Raw genomic sequence first — 16,058 nt, 5'->3', positions numbered from 1 at the left:
GATACAGAGGAATAACTAAGGTAATTCAAGTTGATGGGATTTGGATAGAGTTGGGGTTCATCCAGACAGCCTCTGAGAAGAAATAAATACACGTTTCCCCTCCTATCGGAAAGATGAGTGTTCTTATGAAACCTTTTGTAAGGCGAAATGGGTGAAGTGAAAAAGCAATTACCTTAGGTTGCAGCTTCCTAACAGATACGCAAAATAAATAGAGGTAAAGCCCAGATGCTCACAGACACAGTTCAAAGCTGTGGCAGCTTGATGCTGAGATGCTGAGTGTAGCTCCTGGGGAGGGAGCTTGGCGGTTCTACTCTTGCTATTTGTTGTGAACACTGCCTCTGTAACCGCTCAGGGCAAAACAAATGCTGAATGTGATTTTCGCTTTTGGCCTGTTTTCTGGAAAATTTCCAGATTTCTTTTGGTAAGTGAAAATAGGTACAGACTTACAATGGGGTTACATACCAATAAACCTATTGTAAATTGAAAATATCATAAGTCAAAAATGCATTTAATACACCTAACCTACTGAACACCACAGCTTAGGCTCACGTATCTTAAACGTGCTCAGAAAACTTATGTGAGCGTACAGCTGGGCAAAATCATCTCATTCAAAGCCTGTTTTATAATAAAGTGTTGACTAGCTCATGTAATTTATTGAATACTGTACTGAAAAACAGAATGGTTGATGAGGTACAGAATGGTTGTCGGTGTATATTGTTCCCCCTTGTGATCACGTGGCTGATGGGGAGCTACTGCCCAGCATCACGAGAGAGTATCACCACATATTGCTAGCCCAGGAAAAGATCAAAATTAAAACTTGAGAGTACGGTTTCTGCTGAATGTGTATTGCTTTCACACTATCGTAAAGTTGAAAATCATAAGTCAAGCCATCGTAAGTTGGAGACTGCTTTTGTGAAAGACCTGCATTAGAATAGACAAAGTGACATAAAACGAACTTTCGGAAGGTGTGGTGGTAGGTAACCTGTAAATGTTTGGCTCTATTACCTAATCCTCCTGGGATAGGAGTAGTCTTTTTTTTCATGGGATTAGGTATCTTGGCCCCTTAAGTCCTTTCAATCCCCATTTTCAAGGTCCTAGTTTTATCTGTGGCATACTGCTTGTTTTGTCACCAACCTGGATCATTATACCTGTGCCATGTTCCCTAGCTGTTCTCTCTGGAATACTTAAGACACTTATTTCTTAAGGACACTGACCAGTAGACTCCCTATTTTGCATGTTGCTTTCCTAATTCCTGTTGTCTTAATATGCTACATATAGTTGAATACCAAAAAAAAAAAAGTTTAAAACCCACTCTATCCACCTTACTGAAACAAACAACTTATAAATGCAGGCCTACCTTAGCCCCCCCCTCTTTTGGAGAGTTGTTCATGCTTTTATTTAGAAAACATATACTGAGTGTGTACTTGAGTGCCATGTATCAAAATAAATAAAGTAGTCCTTGACTTCTAAGATCTTGTAGCAGTTCAGTGGGAGAAGGCAGACATAGATAATCACAGTATAATGTGGAAGTGCAGTAGCAGAGCCATGGACAGGTGGTTTTGAGAGCATACCTTGAAGAAGCCACTGGGACAGTGTTTTGAAGCAAGTGTTGCCTGGCATTTCTTTTTTTTTTTTTTTTTTTTTGCGGTATGCGGGCCTCTCACTGTTGTGGCCTCTTCCGTTGCGGAGCGCAGGCTCCGGACGCACAGGCTCAGCGGCCATGGCTCACGGGCTTAGTTGCTCCGCGGCATGTGGGATCTTCCCGGACCAGGGCATGAACCCGTGTCTCCTGCATCGGCAGGCGGATTCTCAACCACTGCGCCACCAGGGAAGCCCTGCCTGGCATTTCTGAACTAACAAATATAACACAGAAGCAGCCTGATGAAGAGCACTTGTGTTCTCTGAGCTTCAGAACAACCCGGTGACTCCCCTTTTAGAGAGCAATCTAAAGCTCCGAAAGGATCAGTGTCTGGCTCTTAAACAGATTCTAGACTCAGCTTCTATGTTAATCCCTTCCTCCTCCACCATATCCATACCCCTTAAGCAAGGGTAGAAAGTACCCTTGCAGAGTACTACAGTGCCCTGCCATCCGCTCATTTAGCTCTTCCTCCTTAAGCAAAGCTAGAGTCTCAGATTCCCCTTTTCTGTGTCTAGCCTGCTTCCAGTGTCGTCGGTGCACTGAGCATTACAGGGCTGTAGCAGTAGTGAATATTGCTGATGTCATTGTTTGCCTTATTGGGATTTTGCTCTTTGTTTCACAGGGAGCTGTGATTGGTATAGACGATGAGGACGACAGCACCTTCACAATAACTGTTGATCAGAAAACCTTCCATTTCCAGGGTGAGCTGAAAGAAAAGATTCTTTCTCTTCATAGTCCCAGCTGCTTCTTTCCTTCTCTTTTGGGTTGTTTGCTGGGTGACTTGAATGGTTTTGCAACTGATCCTGCATGAACGAGTGCACAGGAACGTCCTGGATGAAGTGGTACTGCAGGTTAGGCAGGGATTTAATCTTATCTGCAGTGGATACAGATCTATTTGAAATGACCGTGGATCTGGCTGCAATTGAAAATTAAAAATTGAAACGATGAAAATCAGTGAAGGGAGAGAGTGATGGGTTGCTGCTGCTGGCTTGTGTTTGCAGAAGGTTGCTGGTCTTTATCGAGGAGTGTGGCTCTGCTTCTGCATGAAAAGTCCAAAGACTGATTGTGAGGGCTGCAGTTTGTCCGTGTAAAACTCAAAATATAAATTAAATTGAAGCTAGTAAGCAGCCTTTGGCTTAAAGGTTTTGCTTTGCTTCAAGAAGTACAAGTTTGCATTCATTTCATCTGCATTTCTGCGTCTTGTCTGCCAGCCATCATTTCTCTGCTGTTATCCTTTTTATAGTTCATAACACCAAATGCCATCTGCCACTGCTATGTTTCGGCATTGCATGCTATGGCTCACCGGTAGAAAGGGTAAGGTACTAGATGATCATTCTCATTTCATCTTGCTTTGAAAACTCTAAACCAGCAAATAAAAGTCAATTTTAATGATCCTGTCCTAATGTACCTCTCATCTATTAGGAGTGCCTGTTAGCTTTGTTACTAATGTTCTTGCTATTTTGCCTATCCAGAGTAACCTCTATTTTATGTTTAAAGCAGTCAGTCCAAGAAACTTAAAAATTGAGAATATTTGCACTTTCTTTGAACTACAAGTGACAATACACTGTGACAGATGCTAGGCATACCAAGATAAAGAAATAGTAAATTTGTAGCTTACAAATGTTTTGGTTATGAAGTCTAATAGTGACCAGATATGTTATACAAGATGTTCTGACAGCTGTTGTCCTTCTATACTAGGATAGTATATTGAAGTTATTTTATTTCATTGTCTTGTTTAAGAAACTGGCACATAGAAATGAAAGATCCAGCTTATATATAATAAAGACAAACCAGTGTACTCACTCGTGATATCTCTAATGCTTTTAGGAAAAAGCATTCTTAAAGTATTTATTATGTTTGGTCATATTCTTTACTCAGACTGCTATATGCTAATGATGTCCTCCTGAAATTTTCTTCATAAAACATTAAAAATCTTATTTTGAAAGCCCATGGCCTTTATTTTTAGGTTAAATATATAATGCTGCTTATAAATGAAAGCAGATAATGCCCACACTCTGGAACTCTTTACTTGAATGAAGTTGAATACTTTAATGTGTTTCAAGTAATAGCTGCTAGATGCAGGTGAAGGCTGCAGTATGGAATTATCTCCTCTGCAGTTACTAAGGAGACATCTTTGGACTTCCAGAAGCTGTATTGTTTGCCTGTTTAAAGGAGAAGAGACCCAGGCCCCTAGAGCAAAGACACCTCTACCTTCTCTGATTTAAATTATTTATGTTAAACTGACCTCCCCTTTAACACTTCCATATTTATGTGGCTTCCTTATAAAACAAGCAATTCCTTTAATGAATCATTTAAATGACAAGGATGAATGAAGTGTTATATGTATTTTTTAAATGGATACTTTTCTACTATAATAGTTATGGGAGTCTCAGGCAACATGAGATTATCTGGCTTTTGAAAAGAACTTGATAATATTCTTTCTCTATATTCTTGGCAGTAATGAGTTATTTCACATTCATAGGTCCTTGCTTATAAGAAAATAGCTGAAAATCTGATAAAAGTTTTCGATGTCTGATATTTCTTATACTCTTGATTAGAACTGAAAGCAAGTTTAGATGATTCACATTAGCATGTGTGTAAATGTGTTGACTTTTTAAAGTTTAATATAACAGAATTTTTGAAAGCAAGTGAAGTGTCAATTGATGGATCTATAAAACAAATTCTGCTTACTGTCAGCTCTTAAAGGGAAAGCTAGAATTTGTTCAGATACATTCATCATTTATTCAACATCTATTTTAGACATTATTCTAAGTTCTGGGGATACAGTAGTGAACATAAAATTCCCCTCTTGGGGCATCCAGCCTGGTAGAGGAGGAAGCCAATAAACAAGATAAGTTGGTAAAATATAAGTAAATAGACAGTGCTAAGCCTTGGGGAGAAAAAAAAAGCAGGAAAGGAGGAAATGAAATAGAAGTGAGGGTGTGTGTGTGTGTGTGTGTGTGTGTGTGTGTGTGTTTGTAGGGGGGTGGTTGGAAATTTTAGATGGCCAGGGAAAGACCTGAAAGAAGTAAGGGAACAAGCCATATGGCTTTGTTGTGGGTGATGATGAAGAGTAAATCATTCCAGGCAAAGGAAACAGTAAGTGCAAAAGGGTGTGCCTGCCATATTTGAAGAACTGCAAGGAGGGCAGTTCTGGTTGGAGTGCAGATAACCATGGGGGAGGGTAGTGGGAGATGAGATCTAAGAGATAACATCGTGGGAGGCCTTATATGGCACAATAAGGACATTGAATTTTACTGAGATAAGAAGCCATATTAGAGGGTTTTGAACAGAGGAGTGACATGATGTGATTTTTAAACAGTATCAACGCTGGCCACTGTTTTGAGAATAAAATGCAGGAGGCAGGAACAGAAGTAGGGAAACTAGTTAGGAGGCTATAGTAATCCAGAAGAGAGATGATGGTGGCTCCCACATGGTAGCAGTCGGGGTAGTGAGGTAGTGAGAAGTGGTCGAATTCTGCCTGTGTGTGTAATCAACTTTATTGAGCTGCAATTAACATACAATAAAATGTACACTCCATAAAGTTCAATGAATATTGACAAATTTACTTGCTCATATAACTGCTACCATAATCAAGATGTAGAACATTTCTATCACCCAAAAGATTCTTTTATTCTTTCAGTCAGTCTCCACTCCCAGCCTCTGGCTCCAGACAACTGCTGATCTATCATTAAAGATTAGATTTTTTTTTTTTGGAGAGTTTCACATAAATGGAATCATACGGTATGTATTCTCTTTTGTCTGGCTTTATTTTAGCTCAGTATAATGTTTTTAACATTCATCCATCTTGTTGCGTATATTGGTACTTCCTTTTATATTGCTAAGTAGTAGTCTGTTGTTAGATATTATATTTTTTTGAAGGTTGAACTGTAGCATGTGAGAGGAAGACAGTAGTATAGGATGACACCATATTTTTGTCTTGAGCAACAAGAATGGAGTTGCCATTAACTGAGGTGGGGAAGATTGCAGGAGGAACTAGTTTGGGAGCAGCAGGTGGGCATCAGGAACTTAGCCTTGGACATACTTATAATCAAGTTCTAGATGCCTATCAGACATCCAAATGGAGATGTCAAGTAGGCAGTTGAAGTGTGAGATTCTGGAGAAAAGTTCAGGCCGAAGAAATAAATTTGGAAGTCATTGACATATAGGTGGTTTTTAAAGCCATGAGAATTTGGGAATAAGTGTAGAGAGAAAAGAGAAGAGGTCCAAGTAATGAACTCTGGAGCACTCCAACATTTATTTGGAAGACACAGAGATGAGGTGGAACTAGCAAAAGGGATTGAAAAGAAGCAACCAAAAAGGAGGAGGAAAAACCAGGTCAATGTGGTTCCCGGGAAGTCAAGATAGAAAGTGTTTCTAGGAGGTGAGAGGCATCAGCAACTGTGTCAAATGCTCCTGATCAAGAAGGTTGAGGGCTGAGAAATGATCGCAGAATTTAACAATTAAGAGTCTATTGGTAACCTTGAGAAGAGCAACTTAAAGATGAGAGTATAGACAGTGCTTTCAAGTTGTGCTGTAAAGGGAAGGTGAGAAATACAGTAGTAGCTGGAGAAGGGAAATGAGATAAAGATGAGATATCTTTTTTTTAAAGATAAGAGCAATAATAGCATGTTTTTATGCTGTTGGTAGTGATTCAGTAGAGAGGGAAAAATTGATGATGCAAGAGAGAAAGGGGAGAATTATTGGATCAGTATCCTTGAGAAGGCAAGACAGGATGGGGCTAAAACACAGGTGGGGCATTACCTTTGGCTGAGAGCATGGACAGTTCGTCCATAGTAACAAGAAAGAAAGTCAAATGTATGGAAATATATGTAGGCAGGCTATTACCCACCACCTTCATTTCCACTATGGTTTGAATCTCTAACTGACCTACATGTCCTGTATCCTGAAACATCATCTGTTAATAATTGAGAGGACTGGTGCCATGAAGAGAACAAACTTTCCTGAAACAACAGATAATTTTTCATTCTAATGATTCCCAGTTCTGGTAACTTGATATTTCAGAATATCTCCAGTTTTAAAGAGATGCCATAAAATTCTTTAAACAAAGTTAATTTAAATTAACTTTAGTTTTGAAAAAGAAATACTCTATTTTTTCCCCTTTAGGTAATAATTGAAATTATAATCCTAGCATGTTAGAGCTGTAAAAAGGTTTGAAAACTACAGCTTCATTCTGTCATTTTTCAGAGATTAAAAAGAAAATAGTTGCCAATTCATCTTTATAAACCGGCTCTTTCGTTTTGAGCAATAGCAAAAAATGATCACTTTCCTATCAGTCAGCCAAAGTCTTTTGCATTTGGCTTCTTGGCGAGACATTGTGTGGAAAGCAGTCTTGGTATTAATTAGACTGGCTGTTGAGTTCAAACATTCAATGTATGTATAGTATGTGTAACTTCCAGTGCTCAGAACTGAGGGTATACAGGTTAATAAGACATGAGCCAGGAAGTTAAGGAGCTTGTAAAGAAGTATATAATGTAGTATGAAATATGCTGTAGTAGTAGAAATATGTATAGGACACTGAAATAATGGAGAGGCAGAAGAGACAATCACTCAATGCTGCACAGAAGAGCAGAGTTTTTCTTGTTACCGAGTAATTCTTTTTAAAATAATCAAAATTTAAAATTATACTAGTTCTAAAAATTTTGAGTTGTTCAGAATTATATAATATAAAAACTAAAAGTCCCCTGTCACCAGGCTCTGTCTCCTACCTCTCCTTCCTTACCTCCTCTAACTGGTAGAGTTGTGAAGATTGAACAGAAATTTACCAGGCAGATGGGTTGTTGTAGCATGTACAAAGGTATGGAAATATGATGCTACCGGGTATGTTCAGAGAACTATGAATGTTTGGTACCTTTAGAACAGTGGGCAGGAGATTAGGCTGTAAAGATAGTCAGAGGCCTACATCTAATATGAAAAGGGTTTATTTTTATCCTGAGTCTGTGAGGAGCCAATGAAGCAGAGTTTTAAGCAGAGAGGAGATGGAGTAAGACAGGGGCTCTAGATAAATAGCCTTGATTGTTAAGGCCCTGAGTGGATTAAATCATTGGTAATGGGGAAGGAGAAGAGGAAAACAGACTTGAGATTTTTAGGAAGTATTGATAAATCTTTAGGAACTGTTGATTGCTTGGAAATGGGAGATGAGAAAATGAGAGTAGTAAACATGTCAGTAAGGCTTGGCTTACTGTTTTGTTTGGATGTTGTCAATGTCTGAAATAGAGAATCTAAAACAGAGGTGGTGAGGGACTTATATTTGAGGTGTCTGTGAGACTCACAGGTATTGACGGTGATGCCAGTTGGATCTGAGTCTGGGCTGGAGATGGAGATTAGTGGTTATCAACATATTGCTGGAAGATAGAATTAAAATTTGAAAAATTGAATGCCTCAGGGCTAGGCAGATAAGTAAATGAGTGAAGAGTAAAGCTGACGGAAGACTAGCAATTTATTTCTTTTTTTTTTTTTGTGGTACGCGGGCCTCTCACTGTTGTGGCCTCTCCCGTTGCGGAGCACAGGCTCCGGACGCGCAGGCTCAGCGGCCATGGCTCACGGGCCCAGCCGCTCCACGGCATGTGGGATCTTCCCGGACCGGGGCACGAACCCGTGACCCCTGCATCGGCAGGCGGATTCTCAACCACTGCACCACCAGGGAAGCCCAAGACTAGCAATTTAGAGAGCTCATGCCCTATTTGAAGTGGTAGTTGCTACTTAATTCCAGACAGTTGTAGGCTTTTGGTAATGCTTGTCCAGTGTTGCTAGATCATCCAGTTATTCAAGAGAAGCCAGAAATCCAGATTATTTTGTGCGTGAGAATTTGAATATGTGAGTGTTAAATCTCAGGTTTTAAAAAACAATTATGTAGGCCAACAAAATGTATCTATGAGCTAGATAAAACCTCTGGATTTTCAGTCTGTGGTTAAAATTGTAGTAGTAGTGGGTATGAAGCCCCTGGGAGATCTGAGTGAAAAGAGACCTGAAAACCAAACCTTGGAGTGCACTAGAGTAGAACCATCAACAGGCTCAAAGGAATGATCAGAGAGGTTGGGGTGAAAGCTACTAGCTTCAGCCATATGAAAGTAGGTACTGTTTTTATCAATCAAAAGTAGTTACATTTCAGCAGTTCATATGTCTCAACCTAATAAAAGACTAAATAGTCTGTAGTTCATACTAATAATTAGAAAAATACCCAGTTATTTGAATTTTACCTTCAAATAAAATTAAGCCTATTTAATGCTTTAATATATATATAAATATATATCTATATTTATAATGTTACTGATAGTATATTGGAATAATAGTAATAATAATAATAATGATAGCTACATTTATCAAATGTTTATTTTATGCCAGGCACTATTCAGAGGTTTATGTAGGTTAAGCCATTCAGTTCTCACAACCTTATGAAGTAGGTACTATTATTGTTTTTATTTTATAGATAAGGAAACTGGGGGCCACAGACACGTGGTATATTACAAAACTGGAATTTTTGAGCGCACAACACAAACAGTTGTGCTCTAGAGCCATTCTCTTAACTGCTGCAAAAAAGGTACTATAGAAATTTGTCAACTAGTTTATAATTAACTTTTATAATTTTGTCAGAAAAGGAATTAATGTAAACTATAAAGAACTTTAAATTACAGTGCAGTTTAATGCAATTAAAAAATTTTCTGATGTTAATGTTCTACATGTTCCATTGCTTAGTAGAAATAGTAGCAATAGTGGTGGTAACAACTACTATTACCACTGTCTTATAAACTAGGCACTGTGTTCAGAAACTCTGGGAATGATCCCTCTCTAGTGATTTGACACACACTAAAGTTTGACAATCATTGATCTGGATCCAGTGGTATCACATTGTTATTCCACTTTACTCTCATAACCTTATACATTAGATGGAAGTATCCCCAATTTATATATGGGAGAAGTGAGACACAGAGTGACAAGGATCCTGGCCTGGATCTTAGGTCATCTTTTACTATGTCCTAACCTACACAGAAGGGGTGTCTTGCCGTAAATAATCCTGGTATGTGAAAAAATCTGAATTTTTTAAAGATGAAAATTAGGGATATGTCTATGATTAGTTCTTCATAAAATAATCCTTTACTTTCAAAGGACTTTAATGAAGACATCTTTTAATCAGTGTGTTCTCCAAAATGATTTCAATATGAAATTTGTTTGCAAATTTATTTGGGTATACTTTTAAAGCAATAGAAGTTGTGTAAGAAAATACAACAGTTTTAGACAATAAAAAAATGTTTAACTTAGAAGAACCTTTAGGAACTGTGTAAGTCTTAGCGGAAGTCATCTGTGGTTGGGCTGATAGCTGACCTTTTCAACTCAGTCCTTTAGAGCTCACTCATTTATGCAAATGCAGTATTACTACAAACCAGCCCAGTTGTGAAGGAAAGTGTTTAATTCAACATTAATCATTTTGAAGAAGAGACAGTACATCATTAGACTAACTTGTGGTTGCAGGCAGAAGTAAACAGATTCCATTATCTTCTGTTGACTACTGACTTAAAAATTTCCATCTGCAGTTTTGCGTTTTTTATTTTTATGTGATAACCCCTCCTCAAAACAAAATAATCATTTACAGACTTTCTGTAAGGGAGTAAGTCAGCTATAACTAATTCTCTAATTGGGTGTTATAATTTCAGTAGGCGTTAAGTAGGGAAATGCTACTGAATTCATGTATTGGGAGTTTGTTGTGTTATTGTAGGAGGATTGGACCTCAGCTGGTGTACCTTTCTTCTTCTTAATTTGCTTTCTGCTCAGGATCCTCCTTGAATATTTGAAATTATAATTTATCCAAATTTAACCAATTGTGGACTGTTTGGCTTACTGAGTAGTCAGGATTAGAGTGGCTATATAATTTTATTTTCTGTTAGTTATTTACGTTTTATCCCACCATTTCCTTTTTATAACTTCCTTATTATTTATTTATTTATATTTTTGGCTGCATTGGGTCCTCATCACTGCGTGCAGGCTTTCTCTAGTTGCAGCGAGTGGGGGCTACTCTTCGCTGTGGTGTGCGGGCTTCTCATTGCGGTGGCTTGTCTTGTTGAGGAGCATGGGCTATAGGCATGCGGGCTTCAGTAGTTGTGGCGTGTGGGCTCAGTAGTTGTGGCTCTCAGGCTTTAGAGCGCAGGCTCAGTAGTTGTGGCTCACGGGCTTTGTTGCTCCACAGCATGTGAGATCTTCCCGGACCAGGGATTGAACTTGTGTCCCCTGCATTGCCAGGCGGATTCTTAACGGCTGTGCCACCAGGGAAGTCCCCTTTGTTATAATTTCTAAGTAGTAAAATTAATAACTGCTCACTGTAGAAATTGGGAAAATATAGAGTAGTATAAAGGTGATACTAATAATCACCCATAATCCTACAACCCAAAGATAATTATTAGTAACATGCTTGTGGATTTCCTTCTGATATTTCAGTTGTTTGTGAGTGTGTGTGTTTGTGTGTGAATTTTACAAAATTGAGTCATTCTGTGTAAATAAATTTCCATACTTTCAATTTTAAATATTATATCATGAACATTTCCACATGACACTGAATGTTCTAAGAAAATATGATTTTTAATAGTTATGTGTTATACCATTTTATGAATAATCATACTAAACCATTAATCTATATTATACAGGTTTTTCTCTATGTTAAATAATACTGTGTTGAACATCCTCGTATATAAATCTTCAACCAAATCTCTGTTTAGCTTAGGACAGATAGATTCATAAAAGATTTGTCAGAACAAAAGACATAATTTTTTTTTTTTTTTTTTTTGCGGTACGTGGGCCTGTCACTGTTGTGGGCTCTCCCATTGTGGAGCACAGGCTCCAGATGCGCAGGCTCAGCGGCCATGGCTCATGGGCCCAGCCGCTCCACGGCATGTGGGATCTTCCTGGACCAGGGCACAAACCCATGTCCCCTGCATCAGCAGGCGGACTCTCAACCACTGTGCCACCAGGGAAGCCCCATAAATATTTTTAATATTCCTGAAAAAGGCTTCCCCTATAGCTTTCAAGGGAGATTGTCAATTTGTACTCCCCTCTTCTTCATCAAACCCTTCATCAGCATTTAGCATTACAATTTTAGAAGAATGCCAACCCAGTGTCCTCTTCTCAAGAATATTTTTAATGTGTTTATTTCTTATTTGGTGAATCGCTCATTCTTTTTTTTTCTTTTCTTTTTCAGTTCACTTATTTTAATTGCAGTTAAGTTTTTTTTTCTACTTTCCATTCATTTATTCTTTACATTATTATTTTTGTAACATCTTTATTGGAGTATAATTGCTTTACAATGGTCTATCAGTTTCTGCTGTATAACAAAGTGAATCAGCTATACGTATACATATATCCCCATATCCCCTCCCTCTTGCAGGAATCATTTGTATTTAGAAAGGATTCTTAGAAAATCTTTTCTAAGAATCTGTTGTATTTCTGCAGTGACAGTTGTTACTTCTTAGAAAAGCACAACCTGAGACTGAACCAGTTACTTCTCCATTTACATTTCTAATTCTCTTGATTTCAGTCTTCTCCCTTTTTTTTTTGATTAATCTGGCTAATGGTTTATCAATTTTGTTTATCTTCTCAAAGAACCAGCTTTTAGTTTTACTGATCTTGGCTATAGTTTCCTTCATTTCTTTTTAAAAAATTTTTTAATTAAAAAATTTTTTTAACATCTTTATTGGAGTATAATTGCTTCACAATGGTATGTTAATTTCTGCTTTATAACAAAGTGAATCAGCTATACATATACATATATCCCCATATCTCCTTCCTCTTGCGTCTCCTTCCCACCCTACCTATTCCAACCCTCTAGGTGGTCACAAAGCACTGAGCTGATCTCCCTGTGCTATGTGGCTGCTTCCCACTAGCTGTCTATTTTACATTTAGTAGTGTGTATATGTCCATGGCACTCTCTCACTTCATTCCAGCTTACCCTTCCCCCTCCCCATGCCCTCAAGTCCATTCTCTACGTCTGCATCTTTATTCCTGTCCTGCCACTAGGTTCTTCAGAACCATTTTTTTTTTAAGATTCCATATATATGTGTTAGCATACAGTATTTGTTTCTCTCTTTCTGACTTACTTCACTCTGTATGACAGACTCTAGGTCCATCCATCTCACTACAAATAACTCAATTTCATTTCTTTTTATGGCTGAGTAACATTCCATTGTATATATGTGCCATATCTTCTTTATCCATTCATCTGTTGATGGACACTTAGGTTGATTTGATGTCCTGGCTATTGTAAATAGAGCTTCAATGAACATTGTGGTACATGACTCTTTTTTTTTTTTTTTTCCCGGTATGCGGGCCTCTCACTGTTGTGGCCTCTCCCGTTGCGGAGCACAGGCTCCGGACGCGCAGGCCTAGCGGCCATGGCTCACTGGCTTAGTTGCTCCGCAGCATGTGGGATCTTCCCGGACCAGGGCACGAACCCGTGTCCCCTGCATCGGCAGGCGGATTCTCAACCACTGCGCCACCAGGGAAGCCCACATGACTCTTTTTGAATTATGGTTTTCTCAGGGTATATGCCCAGTAGTGGGTTTGCTCGGTCGTATGGTAGTTCTATTTTTATTTTTTTAAGGAACCTCCATACTGTTCTCCATAGTGGTGGTATCAATTTACATCCTAGCAACAGTGCAAGAGGGTTCCCTTTTTTGCACACCCTCTCCATCATTTATTGTTTGTAGATTTTTTGATGATGGCCCTTCTGACTGGTGTGAGATGATACCTTATTGTAGTTCTGATTTGCATTTCTCTAGTGATTAGTGATGTTGAGCATACTTTCATGTGTTTGTTGGCAATCTGTATATCTTCTTTGCAAAAATGTCTATTTAGGTCTTCTGCACATTTTTGGATCGGGTAGTTTGTTTTTTTGATATTGAGCTGCATGGGCTGCTTGTAAATTTTGGAGATTAATTCTTTGTCAGTTGCTTCATTTGCAAATATTTTCTCCCATTCTGAGGGTTGTCTTTTCACCTTGTTTATGGTTTCCTTTGCTGTGCAAATGCTTTTAAGTTTCATTAGGTCCTATTTGTTTATTTTTGTTTTTATTTCCATTTCTCTAGGAGGTGGGTCAAAAAGGATCTTCTGTGATTTATGTCATAGAGAGTTCTGCCTATGTTTTCCTCTAAGAGTTTGATAGTGTCTGGCCTTACACTTAGGTCTTTAATCCATTTTGAGTTTATTTTTGTGTATGGTGTTAGGGAGTGTTCTAATTTCATTCTTTTACATGTAGCTGTCCAGTTTTCCCAGCACCAATTATTCAAGAGGCTGTCTTTTCTCCATTGTATATTCTTGCCTCCTTAATCAAAAATAAGGTGACCATATGTGTGTGGGTTTATCTCTGGGCTTTCGATCTTGTTCCGTTGATCTATATTTCTGTTTTTGTGCTAGTACCATACTTTCTTGATTACAGTATCTTTATAGAATGAAGTCTGGGAGCCTGATTCCTCCAGCTCTGATTTTCTTTCTCAAGATTGCTTTGCCTATTCGGGGTCTTTTGTGTTCCATACAAATTGTGAAATTTTTTTTCTAGTTCTGTGAGAAATGCCATTGGTAGTTTGATAGGGATTGCATTGACTCTGTAAATTGCTTTGGGTAGTATCGTCATTTTCACAATGTTGATTCTTCCAGTCCAACAACATGGTATATCTGTCCATCTGTTTGTATCATCTTTAATTTCTTTCATCATTGTCTTATAGTTTTCTGCATACAGATCTTTTGTCTCCTTAGGTAGCTTTATTCCTAGGTATTTTATTCTTTTTGTTGCAGTGGTAAATGGGAGTGTTTCCTTAATTTCTCTTTCAGTTTTTTTCATCATTAGTGTATAGGAATGCAAGAGATTTCTGTGCATTTCTGCTACTTTACCAAATTCATTGATTAGCTCTAGTAGTTTTCTGGTAGCATCTTTAGGATTCTTTATGTATACTATCATGTCATCTGCAAACAGTGACAGCTTTACTTCTTCTTCTCCGATTTGGATTCCTTTTGTTTCTTTTCCCTCTCTGATTGCTGTGGCTAAAACTTCCAAAACTATGTTGAATAATATTGGTGAGAGTGGACAACCTTGTCTTGTTCCTGATCCTAGAGGAAGTGGTTTCAGTTTTTCACCATTGAATACGATGTTGGCTGTGGGTTTGTCATGTATGGCCTTTATGATGTTGAGGTAAGTTCCCTCTATGCCTACTTTCTGGAGAGTTTTTATCATAAATGGGTGTTGAATTTTGTCAAAAGCTTTTTCTGCATCTATTGAGATGATCATATGGTTTTCCTCCTTCAATTTGTTAATATGGTGTATCACATTGATTGATTTGCATATATTGAAGAATCCTTGCATTCCTGTGATAAACCCCACTTGATCATGGATGTGATCCTTTTAACGTGCTATTGGTTTCTGTTTGCTAGTATTTTGTTGAGGATTTTTGCATCTATGTTCATCAGTAATATTGGCCTGTGGTTTTCTTTCTTTGTGACATCTTTGTCTGATTTTGGTATCAGGGTGATGGTGGCCTTGTAGAATGAGTTTGGGAGTATTCCTCCCTCTGCTATATTTTGGAAGAGTTTGAGAAGGATAGGTGTTAGCTCTTCTCTAAATGTTTGATAGAATTCACCTGTGAAGCCATCTGGTCCTGGGCTTTTGTTTGTTGGAAGATTTTTAATCAAGTCTCAATTTCAGTGCTTTTGATTGGTCTATTATATTTCTGTTTCTTCCTGGTTCAGTCTCGGAAGGTTGTGCTTTTAAGAATTTGTCCATTTCTTCCAGGTTGTCCATTTTAATGGCATATAGTTGCTTGTAGTAATCTCTCATGATCCTTTGTATTTCTGCAGTGTCAGTTGTTACTTCTCCTTTTTCACTTCCAATTCTATTGATTTGAGTCTTCTCCCTTTTTTTCTTGATGAGTCTGACTAATGGTTTATCAATTTTGTTTATCTTCTCAAAGAACCACCTTTTAGTATTATTGATCTTTGCTTTTGTTTCCTTCATTTCTTTTTCGTTTATTTTTGATCCGATCTTTATGATTTCTTTCCTCTGCTAACTTTGGGGTTTTTCTGTTCTTCTTTCTCTGATTGCTTTAGATGTAAGGTTAGGTTGTTTATTTGAGATGTTTCTTGTTTCTTGAGCTAGGATTGTATTGCTATAAACTTCCCTCTTAGAACTGCTTTTGCTGCATCCTTAGGTTTTGGGTGGTCGTGTTTTCATTGTCATTTGTTTTTAGGTATTTTTTGATTTCCTCTTTGATTTCTTCAGTGATCTCTAGGTTATTTTGTGGCATATTGTTTAGCCTCCATGTGTTTGTATTTTTTACAGTTTTTTTCCTGTAATTGATATCTAGTCTCATAGAGTTGTGGTTGGAAAAGATACTTGATATGATTTCAGTTCTCTTAAATTTACCAA

The 16,058-nt window shown here is 37.9% G+C and overlaps 1 protein-coding gene across 11 annotated transcripts in view; it reads left to right on the top strand.

Annotated features, from left to right (window-relative positions):
* Window positions 1-16,058, top strand: part of OSBPL9 (oxysterol binding protein like 9) — a 177,604-nt gene that overhangs the window by 59,671 nt on the left and 101,875 nt on the right. For 8 of the 11 annotated variants that reach the window (XM_059064077.2, XM_059064059.2, XM_059064067.2 and 5 more), the window contains one exon: window positions 2,262-2,340. The exons of the other annotated variants lie outside the window; for them this stretch is intronic. In XM_059064077.2, coding sequence (XP_058920060.1) covers window positions 2,262-2,340 — 79 coding nt within the window. The remainder of the gene's footprint in view (window positions 1-2,261; window positions 2,341-16,058) is intronic. 11 annotated transcript variants of the gene reach the window in all.

The sequence above is a fragment of the Kogia breviceps genome, chromosome 1 (genome assembly GCF_026419965.1).
Source record: "Kogia breviceps isolate mKogBre1 chromosome 1, mKogBre1 haplotype 1, whole genome shotgun sequence".
NCBI classification, from domain to species: Eukaryota; Metazoa; Chordata; class Mammalia; order Artiodactyla; family Physeteridae; genus Kogia; species Kogia breviceps.
The sequence above is the reverse complement of the archived record's forward strand: the minus strand, read 5'-3'. Positions and strand labels throughout refer to the sequence as shown.